Source organism: Benincasa hispida, chromosome 12 (assembly GCF_027475165.1).
Source record: "Benincasa hispida cultivar pf3 chromosome 12, pf3_genome.v1.1, whole genome shotgun sequence".
In the NCBI taxonomy this organism is placed as follows: Eukaryota; Viridiplantae; Streptophyta; class Magnoliopsida; order Cucurbitales; family Cucurbitaceae; genus Benincasa; species Benincasa hispida.
Genome location: NC_143489.1, coordinates 83,350,027 through 83,368,821, shown reverse-complemented (window position 1 = coordinate 83,368,821; position 18,795 = coordinate 83,350,027). Strand labels below are relative to the sequence as shown.

General features: G+C 31.0%; 1 protein-coding gene across 1 annotated transcript; it reads right to left on the bottom strand.

Annotated features, from left to right (window-relative positions):
- Positions 1 to 2,945: 2,945 nt before the first annotated feature.
- Positions 2,946 to 4,367, bottom strand: LOC120067663 (uncharacterized). The gene has a single exon (XM_039019201.1). It carries the CDS (start codon positions 4,365 to 4,367, stop codon positions 2,946 to 2,948), a length of 1,422 nt encoding a protein of 473 aa, XP_038875129.1.
- Positions 4,368 to 18,795: the final 14,428 nt, after the last annotated feature.

The following is an 18,795-nucleotide window of genomic DNA, read 5'->3' as shown; positions in this document are numbered from 1 at the left end:
TGCTCTTCCTGGATGATCAGCCTTAGCCTTCGGGCTTTGTTGATGTTCTTGGAAGATTAGTGTTCGCACGAGGCTTCCGGAGAAACTTGTCTCGTGGAGTTGAACTTGAGTTGGTGTTGATGTTGATGTTGATTTAATGCGATGTGGTTCGATTTCTAATACTTGATTCTCTCTCGGTTGAATGCGTACGCTTGATGTATAGAAGCAGAGCGTGTGAATGCTTGTAGAATGCTTGTATCTTCAAAGTACTTCAGTCTTTAAGTGTGGTCAGAACGCTTGTATCTTCAAAAGACTTCAGTCTTCAAGCATGGTCAGAATGCTTGTATGTCTTCTTCAAGCATGGTCAGAATGCTTGTATGTCTTGGAAGAATGCTTGTATCTTCAAAGGACTTCAGTCTTCAAGCGTGGTCAGAGCAGAATGTTTGTATACTTCAGTCTTCAAGCGTGGTCAGAATGTCTTAAGAATGCTTGTATCTCCAAAGGACTTCAATAGGAGTCTTCTAATTGTAGAAAAATTTCCTCTAAGCTCTCTAGAGTGTAGAATTGCTGATCTCCACAAATGAAGAGAACTTCTCTATTTATAGAGTTCTCAAGTGGGCTTCGTGGGTTTGGTTGGTCCATGGGCCTGGCCCTTAGGCCCAATTAGTTGGTTTGGGGCCTGATTTGAAATTTGAGTCCAATTCAGCCTTTTTTGTAATTTGGATTTTAAACCCAAATAATAATATCAAATTGGGCCAATTTAATCTCATTTGATTCAACCGCGTGGCGTCATCGAAATTTGTCTTCAATTCGGGACATATGTCAACTTCTAATTGAACCTAAATTTAATGATTTAGAATTTTGTCATTAATTTAATAAACAACGTGACAACTTGTGATTAGTCCAAAATTCCTCATTTGTAGATTATCTCTTGAGCATGATTCATCGTATGTCAATAACATTCTACCAAAAAATTCTAATAATGAAAATACCTAATTTGAGAGTCTTGTTGCAAAAATGCTTTAACATATCTTTTATGTTAATATATATTTTTAACTTCCCACTCTCTTTACCGATTTGTAATATATATATATATATATAATTTAAGATCATTTTGTTGAATTTTAATTTCTCCTAGATTTAATTTAGGAGAATTTTCTACCTTTATATGATTTCGAAATATATACAAACTCTCATTTGACAAATTTTCATTTTAAAAACCAAATCCTCCTTGAATATAGATTTATATTATAAATATGTTAAATTATGTGTAATGTAGATATCCATTTTTAGTGTCAATTGATCATGTGTCACTTATCCATTACCCTCTGTTGTTGTGTCAAAATTATTAGTGTGTATGTAATCCACCTCTTACTTACTAAATAATGGCATTTGGTCGGTTTTGAAACACACACATTAGACAAATTCTATGAAAATTAGAAAAATTGGAGAATTTAAAAAAAATTCTTATTTTGTATTTTGTTAATTTATATATTATATTTATTTTAATATCATATTTTATTCGTATCCATGTTCCGATTTCAGTACTAAGTTCACCACAATTTAGCAATTTTTGAAAGAAAGTTTGTTTTAGTATTTATGAAACATAACTATTTAAAGTAAGCTATTTTTGTTGTCGTCTCAACTCTCGCCCAATCGTACAAGGATTCTCTGTTCTATTTGGGACAAAGCCCAAAAGAACCCAACAAATGCAAATTTTTTTCCTCCTAATCATAATAATAATATAATTATTATTAATAATCATTTGATTTTTTTCTTTTGTATTTTTTTGAAAAATTAAGCCTATAAACATCCTTTCAACTATAATTTCTTGTTTTGTTATCTGCTTTTTACTAATATTTTTAAAATTCATGTCAAGTTTTGAAAACTAAAATAATTTTTAAGAACTTGTTTTTGTTTTTAAATTTTAGCTAAGAATTCAACTCTTTACTTAAGAAAAATACAAACCATGGTAAGAAATTGAGAAAAAATAAATTTAATTTTCAAAAATCAAAACTAAAACTCAAGGTCTCATTTGGTAATCATTTTTTTTTTTTTTTTTTGAAAATTAACGTTATAGACACTACTTCTACATCCAAATTTATTTATTTGTTATCTACTTTTTCTCCAATGGTCTAAACCAAACAAAGATATGAACACTAAAAAAAATAGCTTTTAAAATTTTGTTTTTGTTTTTTGAATTTGGTTAAGACTTCAACCATTATACTTAATGAAAGATGCAAAACATGGTAAGGAATGAGGAGTGTGCATTTCAAATTTAATCAAACGTATTTAGTAAATATGCATTTGACACATTATTTTTTGAGAAAGATATAATAATGTGGATTAGTATGGTACATTGAAATATTTCAACAACATTAACACATTCGTAACACTCTCATCATATCTCACTTTCCATTCATTGATAAGTCAATACGTACATAGGGAAAGCCAACATCCAAAAGAGCAAAGAAAAGGTCAGAATTAGAGAGAAGCCCCATAATAAATACAAACGAAAAAATTACATAACAACAAGATTAAATGCGATGATAAAGGGATTGAATATTTGAAGAGTTTTGATGTATGTGATTAGGATCCCAAAGTTTGGATAATGAGGCATTGAAAGTTATAATGCATTTGACACATTATAACAACATAAAAAGGAAGAAAAAAAAAAAAAAAAGAGAGAGAGAGAGAGAGAGAGAGAGAGTAAAGTATAGGAATAGAAATAGTTATTATTAAAACTCTTTTAACACATACATGTAAAAAGAGAGTAGACATTAAGCAACATATATGATACATTGTTTGTCACATCTAAACCCTTATATAAGGGTTACTCTAGGGAATTAGATGTGAGCTACATTATGTAGCAAGTGCTACATTTTATTCTTTCAAATTCAAATATTACAACATATTATTTAAGTATAACTATGTTGATTATTCTTGTACATGGCATCAACTATATATCAAAGTCGAGTTTCTTTAGTCTGATACTTAAAGTTATAACAGTTGATGCCATTGTATTCACCATCATCAAATTCATGAGAAACTTGTTTACCATTTGAAAGAACGTCACGTTGGATGTAGGAAAAGGGAACGTCGCAATAACCTTGTGTAGCCAATAGGCTAACCTCCATCATTGACATAGCTGGCACAGTAACAACTTGTGTGGTTTCCAATGTTTTGGTAGATGTGTAACTTTCTCCCCAGTTATATGTTTTTGAAAACTCTGCTGAAATTGTAATCTTCCCATCAGCAATAAAAGGCAAACCTGCTTTAAGAGCTGTTTGTGCAGCCAACTTCCATGTAGTAGAAGATACCCAAGTGCTACTTTTAGTCTCACTACACATAAACTTCAAAGTTATTGTTTCACTTTGACTACTTTTATTAATAGCTTTTTGAGTAGCCATGATCATAACTTTCTCGTCGTAAATCCTCGCATCCGAAAGTCGATACTTGACATTATAAATGCTCCTTGAAATCACAGGCTCTTCCATTTTCAACTTCGTTTCAGTTGTAATAGTAGGAGTACAAGCATTCAAACAATTCGTCTTCCATTCAAAACTCACCCTTCCGAGGAATTTATTGTTCCCTAAACACCGAAGCGCCACGTGGTTGTTGTCGAGACGTATAGGCCAAAACAAAGTGTTGGGATCTTTCGACGACGTGTCATCTGAGTCAGCCCAAATCCAATCAGGATCCCGCCTCCAAAACTTTCCGTGGTAGTTAGATTTGATTCGAACATAACCCTTGGTAGTCATGAAAGTCTCATGAGGAACTCTTTGGTCCCCAATGTCGTTACCAGAGAATTGTTGATATGGATGTCCTTCTTGCCAAATCCCTTGCAAGTAACAACCATTATCTCCCTTGAAAGTAACATGTTTTGGCAAAATCATTAATGATTCCCAATCAGTGATTATGAAGCAATCTGTCAAATCGAACCCCGACTTGATACAATTTAATCCATAGTCTCGTACTTTGCTGTAGTGTCTTGATAAGGCGAGACGAATGTTGAATTTAACATGAACAAATTTGAAGGCAGAATGTTGAGCATCGTACACAGGTTTAAATAAAGTGCAAGTCAATTTGGATTGATCTTCTTCACGATCTTGTGCCATTGCTGCAACCCATTCGTAATTTGTTGTTGGAACCCATTGTTTGTCATCCACGGTTGTACAGCTAACCCAATATTTGTTGTTGTAGCAACTTCTTATGTGAACCAAACGGCTATCACAGTTTGCTATTTCCACTTCGAACTTTGAGCGTGGGTTCACTATATTTTCTCCCGTGAACCTTAGAAACCCTTTGATGATTTCATCTTCGTCTGTGGACTCGAGATATTTGTGATTATTCTTTGATTCAAGAGCAATGTACCTTGGGATTATCATCTTTTCCCTTCTTTTCTTGCTTTGTGTTTATTTCATGCATAAAGAACTCTTATTTCTTGAGGTATTTATAGGGTAAATAATAGAATATGGAACCCAACTTTAATCTATTTCCTTTTCTTGTTTATTCCCTTTATGTGGTGGATTCACAAACATTCTTGTTTTATCTAGCCTTTTTATTACTATTTAAAATAAAAATATCGTTCCTCTGTGACAAAGACTTCGATTTCAACCTAATTGAGAATCTATATATATATATATTGCTATGTTTACAATTTTGAAAAATCATAGCTATATTTGCGTTATACCCATATTTTTTTATTACACATTACAATTTCCTTAAAAGAAAAAAAAAATCAATTTTATAGTAGTAGCTAGAAGAAAGTTTTTAAATTACAACCTTTGAGTTTAAGCAGCGATGCAATTATAATCAACGTGTCAGATCAATCACAAACAAAAAGCTAAGGAATTAAAACATGAATAAGGAAACCCTTTCCATTAAGATAAATTTTAGAGTTCATCAAAACACTTCTCACAACATGACAATCAGGTTTTTCTCCTATACTCTCAGACTAGAGAGAGCTTATCTTAACCAAAGATCGTAGAAGAAATATAGCTCAAAATTCTATGCTAATCATCTGACTTACAAGCAAAGTTTTCAAGAGAGGTGAAAAAAAGTTCTAGATGGGAAGAACAAATTGGGGATACGGGCTGGAAGTTTAGTTAATTTGACCTAAAAGTTACATATATAGAAATTGTGAGAGTGCCATGGACACTATAAGTAGAGTGTCGACGCTCTATATGTTGTGACAAGCAGGTCACAAAGTTGCCCAATGATGATCATCTTCCGAAGCATCTCAACGTTCTACCTCTATCTTGGAGCAACATGAAGTGTTCAGGGGAAGCACCTTGACACTCAGGTTCTGCCTTGGAGCACCACACAACGTCTTGACACTTCCAATAAGGGCAAAATAGTCTTTTCTTATGAATGAGTTGGGTTGGGTTCAAATATATGCATTTTTTATGAGTTGAGTTACTTCATAGGTTAAGCTAAAATAAACCGAGTTTATTATTAATTTTAAAAAATATGTTTTTTTACTTATTATACAATATAGATATTTATTTTAATTTTATTTAATTTCATGTATTTTTTAATAATTTATTCTCCAACTTTTAAAACCAATTTTTTAGCACTTTAGAAAGAAAATTTAATAATATAAATAAAAATTTTATAGTATTAACATTTTACTTATTTTTAAAACAAAAATTTTAATAAATGACTCGACTAACCCAAACCAACTCAACCCAAATGGTTTATGGTTGGGTTGGGTTAGATTTAATATTTAACAAGGGTTATTTTGGGTTGACAAAACTTACAAACCGAACAATTAGATTGTATCTAAAAAATGATTCAAATAAAAAAATTAAGTACAAATGAGAATGCAAAGATACATTGTTTCAAAAACAACCCGAATACCAAATACACCCTACCTAAACATTCCCGAAGCAAAAATTAAAAATCACCCAATATAGTCTTTAACGCTTCTAGCTACCTATAGAACGCGTGTACGAGGGAAAATCACCCAATATAGTCTTTAACGCTTCTAGCTACCTATAGAACGCGTGTACGAGGGAAAATGATGACCAGGACCAGGCGGTGGGGATCATTAGAAACTTATGGATGTTTATAACGATGGACTTCCTCTAAGGTGAGAAAAAACAAAGTTGATTGTGTCAGTTAAATTGCAACTTAAGGACAATGTGACTATTAGAAATATGACTTGAAAGCTAACTTTAAACACTATCAATCCCAGAACGTCATGTTGGAAATGAAGTTCAAATTAGAAATAAAAGCAGGAAACAAGTGTGCAAGTGAAGAAGGTTGGCGACCGGGCGAGGGTGGTCGTTAAAAGCTAGCTAAGATGATGGACAAAGGATTGTTGAACCAATTATCTCAAACATGAGATTGAGAAGGAGAAAAAGAGATTTTGGGGAGCAACTAAGGGAAGAAGATGAAAAAGATGAGATTTAGGGTTTTTTTGTTATCTTATTTTAGTAATAATAATAATAATAATAATAATAATAATGATGATGATGATGATGATGATAATAATAATAATAATAATAAAAAAAAAAAAAAAAATAAATAATATTAGTATTAATAATATATTGAACAAAAATGCACATGTTCTCGAGTTTAATTCCCATTTTTATGTTTTTTTTAAGTACAAGAAGCTATTTTTACATGTTTCTATATGAAAAATTGAAAACATAAAAAATATGAATGAAAAAAAAAGATCTTAATTTGATAACAAGATGTATAAAATAATGAAAAAAATATTTAGATATAATTGAATTTGTAACAAAACAAATCAAAAGTTGGTTGGATGAAATCAAAATTGATAATAAAAGATAAATTCAAATATAAATTAGAGAAAAATCAAGAAGTTTTTGTTGATTGTGATTAATTCGATAAGTAGTTAGATAAAATCTAATTTGATAATAAAATATACTTCAAATATAATTCGAGAGAGAAAAATCAGGAAGAGAGTGTTTATTTACAATTACACGTATTTATAATTTCATTTTCATTTAAACTTCAACAATTACACTGTATTTATAATTCTATTAACCACAAAACAAACCTAACTTGTTGTAAAGGCATAACAAAAACAAGATTGCAAAAGTAAGTTGATAATGAATAAAAGGTGATTAAAAAATGCAAAAATGATAAAAATTAAATAAAATATATCGTTTGTTAGATGATAATATGTATAAAATATTGAGTAAAATCGTAATCAGGATAAAAAAATTTAATTCGAATTTAAAATAATAAAAAATGAATAAAATAATGTAAAATCTAAAGATATATTATAAATTAAAATCAAAATGGCGATAAACAAATTAAAGATTGATTAATTCGAAATATTTTTGAAAAGTTAAATCAAATCAAAACAGATAATTAACTTGAATCAATTATGGGGAGAAAAATAAGGAAGAGTTTGGTTTGTTTTAAATGAATACGTGAAGTAGTTATCAAAATCTAATTTGAATATTAAAAATAAATTCAAATTTCAAAAGAAGACAAAAATTATGGAATGACACTTATTTCAGTTTTGAAATTAGATATTTAGATTATAATATGATTAATTTGATTATTAATCAAGCTCTCTAATTACATTGTGTTTATATTCCATTATTAATCAAGCTCTCCACTTACACTGTATTTATACTTTGGTTATTAATAAAGCTCTACACTTATATTTAATATTTCGGATATACGAACCAACTAAGGACAAGTCAGATATTACCAAAATGTTAGCTAAGATAGTGACTAATATGAAATATGTACAACTCGATCTAATTACATATGCAAAACAATTTAAACCTTAAAAAAATGGAAAAATATCCGATCAGTTTATTAAGAATATGAATAAAATAATGAAAAACAATTCGAATATTTGAATGAATTTAAAATTTGATTAGATAAATGAAATTTGATAATATATAGATATTTAAAATATAAATTTGGTAGAAAAATCTAGAAATTTAATTCAAGTGAGATTAATTTGAAAAGTGATCGAATAAAATCTAAATTAATAATAAAATCTGCATTGAAATGTTAACTAGGTGAGAAAAATCAGGGAAGATGGTTATTTTGAGGATGACAATTATTTTTAGTTTTTCAAATGAATCGATTAGAGCGAAAGTGGGGAACTAGGAATCATCAATTACCTTGTATACAGAATTTCGTCATTGTTTATGATTTTACCACTTATATTTTCATTAATAATAAAAGCTACGAACAAGAAAGGTAAAATAGAGACTTGAAAATTCGTAGTATGTGCATGTCATGTGAATTACCATAAATCTTATTATTTATTGATGTTATCATTTTTTGAAACTAAATCCTAAAATGTGTCGTGCACTCTAATTCTCCAAACTTAAAAGCCAATCGAGACAACTTTGATCCCCAAAAGAATCTACTAAAAGTTTCTAACAGATATTTTTACTAAAACGGACAAGGAAAAAGATGAAAATCTCGAGGAAATGAAATATATATAACTTTTCCTTTTTACAAGAAGAATATAATATTAAATATAGAGGGTAGATTTGAATCTATTATGTTAACTCTTAAATTGGTATCTAATAGATTTTTAAACTTTAAAAAATGTATTTAATAAATTTGTATAATAGATGCCAAAATTTTTAAGTGTCTAATAAGTTCGACACATTCAATATTATTTTTAAGAATTCACAAGCCTACAAGAATACAAAATTGAAGAGTTTAGAGTTTTATCCGATATAAAGATTTGTAATTGAAATATAAATTGGTTAATTTTCAAAACTTTTGAATATATGAGAGACCTATACGATATACCATTGATATAACATTATTAAGAATTCATTATATACTTTTAAAAGTTTAGAAATCTATTAATCATAAAATTGAAATTCTATAAATCTATTATACACTTTTAAAATTCAGATATTTCTTTCTAATTATTAAAGAACAAAAGATTCAATTTCTTTTTCAAGTTGGGCATATGAAAAAGTTTCCCTTTGCTGACTCATCTTTTGTGGTTATACTTTAGGAAAATGAAACCCACTTCAAGAGAATTTTCTTTACATTTTTTGTACTTCCTTTATTCTGGATGCTATGCATATCAAATAGGTTATTGTACTTTGTTTTAAAATACATCTACATTTTCAAAAATTTTATTAATATCTTTAGATTTAAAACAAAAATGTTTATAAAAACTCTTACCATTAGTTATCGGATTGAAACGGCTCCAGTACTCTATTTAAAAAATATCATTAAAACTTTAAAAGTTATCTAATTTCTTTTTTTTTTTTTTTTTCCTTTTAAAAACAAGCCCCCTTATTATTAGTGTATAGGTAAAAACTATAATTCTTTTAAAAAATACTCTTAAATTTTCAAAAGTTTCATTAATATCCTTAACCTTTAAAAAAATGTTCAAGAATCGCCTTACCATTAGGATGCGAATTAGGATGCGAACGAAAGTCGTTTATTTACACCTCATCAAATCTCTCTTCGATTTATGCCTAACACTTCCTTAATTATTCCCCCCCATTTTTTTCTCTCTCCCGTCTTTAATGTCCTCTCATTCGCATTGTTCCATTCCCTAATCTATAAAACTATCCCTTCTATATAAGTTTAGACGAGAAGAAAGAAGAATAGCGGATAACCACAAAAAGACTTTAGAAGTGAAAAGTTTCAAATCAGTTGCACGTTTATTAGTTGAGTGTGAGTTAATATGTCAAACTTTAATACACAAAAATTGAGAAAAGAAGCATGCGTGCACTATCAAAATTAATTAGAACAATATAATTTTGTTGATCTTTTCTGTTTTTCCATTCAAAGTAGTCTATTTGTTGTGGTTAGTTAAGAAGACTCTCCATGATGGAAGATGATATTCTTTTTTCTTTTTTTTTTTAATCCTCTTTTGTATTTAGTAATTCATCATTTTGTTGTGGGGACTTTCTGGAATTTGTCAGATTTTTTATTTTAATTTGAAATTTCTAGTTATATTTGGTTGTTGAGAAAATTGATGTCAAATTAGACAAAGGAAGGAAAAATGGGAAAACATCAAGAGTACCAATATGACTTGTTTCCAAATATGTTTTTACCCAACACAAAGATAACTTCAAAGAAATATATTCATGCTTTAAATGTTGAAATTTTCTTATATTTACTTTGGATATACTCAAAAATGGAAAAGCTCCTCTAAATTTTTTTATATAGGAATGGGAAGAAACATATTAAAAGATCAAATTGCGTTTAGCTCAATAGTAATTGACATAACTTTTTATCCTAGATGTGAGAGGTTCAATCTCACACTTCTATAATTGTTGTACTAAAAAAAAGGGATTAAAAAGATAAACGATGAAAAATGAAGAAACCTTACCATACATTGAAAATGAATAGAGGACGAGAAAGAAATGTAAGAGGGAGGTGAATATTTTATAAAAAGTAATAATGATTCTATCCAAAAGTTACTGTAAGAGTATTTTTGACCTTTTTTGAAAGTTTAAGAAGTGTCTTATTAAATTACTATCAATGATAAATGCTGATAGACACCGATAGATTATTATTGATAGTTATAAAATTTTGCTATATTTTGTAAATATTTTGGTTCATTTTTTTATATTTAAAAACAACCCATGAAACATATCCATTTTACCTTTAAACCTATCAAATTATAACAATTTTTACTTCTAAAATTTCCATTTAATCAAATTTGATATTAGATTTAGATAAGTGTTATAATTTCTACTTATTCTTTGATTTTTGTTAATTCACCTACTATTTTTTTAAAAAAGAAAATCCAAAAATATCCGTAAACTCACTAATGCGATAAAATCAAGTTTTGCTTAAATAGTTTGGTTAAGGCACAAATTAACTATGGAATAAATTTGCCAAAACCCACATTTTTTAAATTATAAAAACAAATTCTAGTTCCATTATTTCATTTGAAAAATCCTAGCAAAATTTTATGTAAATACGTTTCATAATTCATTGAAGGTATAAAAGAGAATACTTTCTTTTAATAATATTTCAAAGAAAAAAGTAATTAGAGGGAAAAGTTGGGGATGTAATTTGATTAAATTAAAAATTTAAAGTAATGATACAACACATTAGGTTTAGAGTAAAACATGATTTTTTTGGAAAATTTTCACGATAGAAAATATCAAACTATTTACAGAAATAATTAAAAAATAAATAAATAATAGACACTAATAGACTTCTATTGATTTCTATTGCTGAGATATTTATAGATTTTTATTAGCCTCTATCAACTCCTATAAAAAAAAAAAAAATTAAAACTTTGCTATTATGTGTAAATAATTTTTCTTACTTTCTATTTTAATTTTTTTTCTTGTTTTATAAACAAAATTTTATTTTCTGATAATAAACCAAAAGTTCTAACTAAAAGATAATTTGTAGTGGGCAGCAAAATTGACAACAGTGTTATTCTACTCTTAGCTGGTGGGAAATAAAATTGATAGAGATTCCAAGATATTTTTATTTTTTTTGAAACATGAAATCCAAGATATTTTGGGACAATATACCATATTCTTTATTTTATATTTTTGGGACCAAGATTCAGAATCTTTATCCAAATTCAAGATAATTGTTGATGCTATCAGATAGAGAGAGTAAAATCACACATCGGGGTGACAAAAATTGAGTGGCGAGTTTTCCAATCTTGTGGAGGAGAGAATATTGTGAAGGGATGGTGTTGTCTTAAGAAATTTTGGATAATCACAAATTATTTAATTTAAATTTAATTTTTGATCGAGAAATTTGAGAATAATTATAAAAATTTACACGTGTTCTTAAATTAAATTAAAAGATCATGAAAGTTGACAAATCGAATGATACTATATGTTTAAGTATTTGATCCCTCAAGCAAATCTTAGCTAATCTGCTAGTCCAGTTAAATTATGTCTTATGACAATTGAGATTGAAGTTTGGTTTGCCTAGCTTTATTAAAATAGATTTGGCCAAATATAAATAAAATCTATTAAAAAAGATAGGATTAACCTTAAGTCTAAAAGTTTGGCTCAAAGTCAACCAAGCTCAAGCCCAAATCTCCAAAAACTCTAAATAGAGGATATTGCTCTTCATTTGGGCATTTAGTCGAAGATTGAGGGAGAGTCAAAAGATATAATGACTAGAAAACTTTAAAAAATTGATCATCTCTTCACAACCTAAAAGTTGAAGATTCAACTTCTCAAACTCAAGAAAAAACTCACAAATCGATCCAAACTGATCAACAAGTTAGAGGTCGATCTAAGATGATCAACAAGCTAGAGGACGACCCAAGTCGATCAACAAGCTATAGGTTCATCCAAGTTGATTAACAAACTAGAGGTTGAGCCAAGTCGATCAACAAGTCAAAGACTGTGCCAAGTTGATCAATAAGCTAGAGGTCGATTCAATCCGATTAGTAAGCCAAAAGGTTGATCCAAGTCGATCAACAAGCCAAAAGCCAATCCAAGTCGATTAACAAGACAGAGATGGATCTAAGTCGATGAACAAGATAAAGGTCAATCCAAGCAGATCAACAAGCTAGAGGCAGATCCAAAATGATCAAATATAGAACGTAATTAATTAACCATTTGAGCGGGACACATCGCCTTTGGCTCCTTAATATATCCACCCCTAGCGGGTCCCAAAATCATGCATAGAGGTCATATAATTAAGCAATCAACTAATTTAATATATATAAATTTTAAACCATATGTTGTATCAAATATAACACAAACCTATAGTTTATATTATATCTCATATAATATAACCTATAGTTTATTAATCTCTCATATAACCTATAGAATTAATGTGAATCATATTCATATTAATTTTAACCTATAGTATTTATAAGAATTACATTCATATAATTAATATTTGAATTATATTCAAATATTTATTTTCTCCCAAATAAAACTTTATATTATAATGTATCATATACATTATATTAATTATATCTCATATAATAAATTTTATATAATAACGTAACACATACATTATATTAATTATATCTTATATAATTAATTCCCTTCAATTAATTTGAAGAATTCAAATTAATCCAAAATTAATTCGATTCTCATTAATCCCAATTGAGCTAACAAGGGGACCTTATGGGCCTATAGATTAAACTTCAATAGTACTTGATTAATTAATTAAACTTTTTAATTAAATTAATAAACTTCCATTAACTACCGGTTGCTCTACTAAAGGTCGACAACTGCACTCCTTGCACTATAGATATGTTTATGTGTCTATTGGAGATAATCTATCAACAGCGCATTGACCCTTCACAAATCGCTCGTAAATATAGTTGGGCCAAAATTATCATTTTGCCCCTGTAGTTATATCTAACTTCTTAAGTACCACTGATCCCTCTAATGAAAAATTGGTTATAGTCCAACTATAACCGAACCCCTCTTGAGCCAAGAGAGGATATGACGCCACATTATTCAAAACCCATAATCAACCTTTATGGGAGCAGTTTCTCTACTTGCCCTAACAGTAGGGAATGAGTGAATTCCTTCTTGTTTAGTTGCATTCCCAGCTCCCCAATCAAACAAATCCTAAAATGGTAGGCATATTGAGTCGGTGAAACTGGCCACTCTCGCCCATGTAGATAAAGAAAGATCGGCTTCATAGGCCGGAGTTCACAATTCACTCAGGATTCAAGTCAAGTCACTTATAGTCATTTTGGTGAAATGTAAGTCTCTTCTAGCAACGATGTTATATAGAGAGTATCCATTTCGTGGTCTGGTCTTATACAAATTCTTTGTATAGAATACCTCGTTCACATGTATTCACATGAATAATCAGGATCGGATCATTTGTAGCACTTTACAACAATTGTAACAACTACAAAGTGAGCCACATTCATAATGTTACCAGGATAAGGTATCCAATCTTATTGATCTACTACAGAATGTTTAGATTATCACTTAAACATGATCCACCTGTATGTCTCCACATACATGTTTAATTTACAACAGATAACCTTAGATCTTAGTTTATTGATTTTTAGGTTAATGCAACTCAATGTCGAATAAAATGTCTTTTATTTTATTAGATAAATAAATTGTTTATACAAATACAATTACAAACTATAAGACCATGAGATTTAGGGCATCAACTTCAACAATCTCCCACTTATCCTAAAGCTAGTGGGGTGTACATCATAAAAGTCAAACTAGTACAACAATACACAAAAACAACAAACTAGAGCATACAATACACGTCTAATAAAATCTCCCACTTGCCCTAGACTAGATGAGGCCAGTCTCATAGACCCAGGCTCTCCAAGTGACTTTTAACACCTTAGTCATGAGGACCTTTGTAAACAGATCAAAAATGTTGTGTTCCGAAGTGATCTTCATGAAGATCACATTCCCTCAATGCATAATCTCCTGAATCAGGTGATACTTGCGCTTAATATACTTTCCACGCTTGTGGCTTCTGGGCTATTTGGAATTAGCACAACATCGTTATTATCACAATAAAGGGTGATGGGCTTTGACATGTCTGGAACAACTTCCATATCAGTCAATAATTTTCTGAGCCATACAATCTCCTTAGCAGCTTCACAAACAGCTACATATTCTGCCTCCATGGTAGAGTTAGCGATGCACCCTTGCTTGGTGCTCCTCCAAACTACATCTCCTATATCAAGAGTGAATATTGATTCTGAAGTGGATTTCCCAGAATCCCTATCAGTCTGAAATCAGAGTTAGTGTATCTTATAAAGATCAAATCCTTAGACCCATATACAAGCATGTAGTCCCTCATTCTCCTAAGGTACTTGAGGACAGTTTTAACAACTATCTAGCAATCTAATCCTGGATTAGATTAATATTTACTAACTATCCTCACTATATAGCAAATGTCAGGTCTAGTACATAACATTGCATACATCAGGCTACCAACAACCGATGCATAAGGGATCCGTCTCATCTCCTTAACTTCTTAAGGTGTCTTAAAGCATTATTCCTTAGACAAGACAACTCCATGCTCGAAAGATAGCAAGTCTCTTGATAACTTATTGAAATACAAATTATTCTAGCATTTTATATAGAATAATGAGGATAGAATAGGCAAATATGCATTTATTAGGCTAGGAATTCATGCTGAATATTATACTTGCATTGAAGTGCACTAAAGTTTCCTACTAACCACATATCATGAGTAAATTGCGCCGAAAGTGTCTATTTTGTAGTTGATCACAGGACTTCATCACATTCGCTAAACTTCTACCCGACTAGCAAACAATTGGTCGCATGCCTCGGGATCTCTGAGCCTGTACCAACGATCTTCTATCAAGCATCCAGAATGTTGATTATGATTGATGTGTCGACATCTGCACCTACCGTGTCAGAGGATAACGACTAATCAGAGCGAGAATTCCAAACAGTTTCTAGTATGTGGCTCTGTAAATAGAACCTAACCGCTCGTGATACATAGATGCATATACACATACATACAGAGAGGGACTTTGAGATTTTGACGAGAGAACTTCCATCTTCCAAACTTCATCTCGATTCATCATTGGAGATTCGTCAGAGTAAGAGTTTGAGAGGGTCTTCTCCATTCACACAGCCACTTTATCTCTAATAGCCTTAGCATCCATGTGTTGGAAGCAAGAAATTGTTGACAACTGCATTTCTTTCACTTCATTACATTTTGTTTAAGAGATTATTCATTTTGTAAACAACTATTCTATCTTCATCGTATAATTACCATGGTTATCTTCATCATCTTCTCTATCTCTACCTTCATTTTCTCTTTTAACATGAGTAACTAATTTTCAAGGGGTGAGGGGGAAGGTTAATGCCATGAACTAAGCTTATTCTGTAAAAGTTACCCTATTTACTTAATGTATGATTATTTAAATATTTGCCTATGATTACTCATTAAGTCAAGTAGTAATAACTAATTGCCCAAGAAGGTAAGTAGTTGTGGATCTCATTAAGCAAAGTAAAAAGTATTATTAGATATAGAAATAACCTTGTGCTCAAGTCAACAACATTCATGCATCATAAAAATATGATCAGTATGGCTGGCCATCGAGAAGTGTGCGATGAACAGAAGTTGCGAGTCAGGATTAACTTTTAAGTTGAACTTAGGGATGTAGTATTAATCTCCCCCAAACCCCGATTTCTCCATATATTTCTCATGCGTTAAGGCTGCTGTGTCACTTAAATTTTCTCAAAACCAATTTCAAAGTAATCTCTGCTAGTTTAGATATTTACATCGCATAGCTTAGTTAATCACATGATTTCAATTCCACTTAAGTAAAATTAGTTTCGCCACATTCACATATTTATCTAGCATTATTAGTACAAATCCCCATGTTCGACCTTGGGTCAACCCGATAAACTTGTTATCTTGTTATACTTGGCAAGAGAATAAGAAAACTTGTGACTAGCACATGATTGACAACAGCTAAGCGTATAACATAACATCACATATATATCATAATGTAGTTAACGATTTACGCATTTAGAAACCAACACCTCTCTTGGAGTTTTACATCAAATACTTGACAGGCATCTTACCAATGTACGATGCCTGAGACAAGGCCAGCATTTTTCTCTTGCGATACCTAAAGATCTGAATAATCAGAATAAACTACGTCTCTCCCAAATCTTTCATTTAGAATTGGGCCTCTAGCCACTGTTTTATATCATTTTCCAATGAGTAGAATATCGTCTACGTATAGCACTAAAAAAACTACTAAACTGTTGATGATTTTCTTGTAGACACAAGGCTCATCAACATTATGATCAAAGTCATAAGATTTGATTGCAGTATCAAACCTTATATTCCAAGATCGAGAAGTTTGCTTCAGTCCATAAATGGATCGATTAAGCTTACAAACCTTTTGCTCTTGGCCTTGGGATATAAATCCCTCTGGTTGTTGCATATAGATGGCCTCCTCAAGATTGTCATTCAAAAAGGCAATCTTAACGTCCATTTATCAAGTCTCATAGTTATAATATGTGGTAATGGACAGAAGTAACAGGTGAGAAAGTCTCCTTATAGTCAACTCCCTCAACCTAGGTATAACCTTTGCCACTAGTCTAATCTTAAAGGTTTGCACCTTGCCATCTACACCATTTTTCTTCTTGTGAATCCATTTACAACCTATAGGTTTTACCCCATAGGTTAATCTGCAAGATCTCACAATGAATTGAAGCATATAAACTCTATTTCGAGATCCATAGCTTTGATCCATTCATCTTTATCCACATCCTTTATTGCCGATGTTATAGGACAATGAATCCTCAAGTTGCCATCAGATATGACGGTTAAGGTTTCTGTTAAACCTATATAATGAATAGGTGGGTTCGCAACCCTCCCACTACATCGAGGTTCCTTCAAAAGTTGAGGTGGATATGACCTACTAGATGAATCGACATCAACAACTCTTGTTGATGTACTTGGTTCTTCAACAACTCTTGTTGAAGGTTCAGTAGTTTCGTTGGAAAGCTCATTTAATACTATTTAACTGCGCGATTTGTGCTCCCTAACGTGGTTCTCTTCTAAAATTATGACGTTTGTCAACACAAACATTTTATTATCTTTAGGATTGTAGAAGTAACCACCTCTTGTTCCCTTAGGGTAGCTTATAAATAGACACAATTTTGAACGAAAATCCAATTTCTTAGGAATAGCCTCAAGCACATGTGCTGGACAACCCTAAATCCTGAAATGGTATAAACTACCTTTACAACTATTCCATAATTTCAAAGGTATTTCAGAAATACTTTTAGATGGAACACAGTTCAAAATATAGGCTGTAGTATGTACTACATAATCCTAGAACGAATCAGGCAAATGAGCGTAACTCATCATAGACTGAACCATGCCCGATAAGGTTCGTTTTCTCCTTTTTGATACACCATTCTTTTGAGGTGTAACAAGTGCTGAGAGTTGGGATACAATTCCATGTTCTATAAAATAGTCCTGAAATTTCGAATTCATATACTCTCTACCTCGATCAGATCGAAGTGTCTTTATTGTTTTACCTAATGAATTCTCAACTTCAGCCTTGTACTCCTTAAATTTTTCAAGGGCTTTAGATTTTATGTTGCATTAGAAAAACATACCCGTACCTTGAATAATCATCGGTGAAGGTGGTGAGATATTCAAACCCTCCACTTAAAAGTACCTATGAGCGGAAGCAAATCTTTCCAAATCATTGTGACAGAACTTCCACACATACATTCAAACATAAATAAATAAATAAAATTATTGGCATGCTTAAAAGATAAATAAATAAGAGACTGAGAGGACATACTGGTTGAAGACTTTTCTTCATGAAATCTCGCTCTCGCTAGAACAACAAGTAATTATTCAGCAACTCTCCAAATGTCTACCATGAGCGGCTTTGCACGAACACAAAGAAATAGGGATGACACCACCACTCGGAGCTCTTAGTATTCTCGGAGTGAGAATCCAAAGGGTGGGCTTTGTTCAGATTTGGTAGAGGGGAGGAGGAAAAGAGATTGTATACAACGATTAAGCAAGTGGGAGAAAGACTCGTTTATTGTATAAACAAAATGCTTGATTGTTTAGGTGAAGTATACGATGGTGTAGGAAAAACTAAGCGATCGTCTATATGATCGTTTAGTTAAGCTCGGGCACTAGACGATCGTTTAGTAAAAGATAAGCGATCATTTAGTAAGTAGCGCGTGCGAGTGTAAGCGATCGTTCAGCACTATCATTTAGGCTCTGATTTACTAAGCGATGACTCTCTAAAAAACTATGCCATCCAATGCTTAACACACTGTGAGCTATTTAAGCGTCTCAAAACGATTCTTCATCTTAATCATCAGTTACAAAAACAGAAGAGACGTAGGCCAATTATCCCATAACTGTCTA

Coding starts and splice junctions, on each gene's coding strand:
- LOC120067663 (XM_039019201.1), bottom strand. CDS start 4,367: ATGATAATCCCAAGGTACATTGCTCTTGAATCAAAGAATAATCACAAA.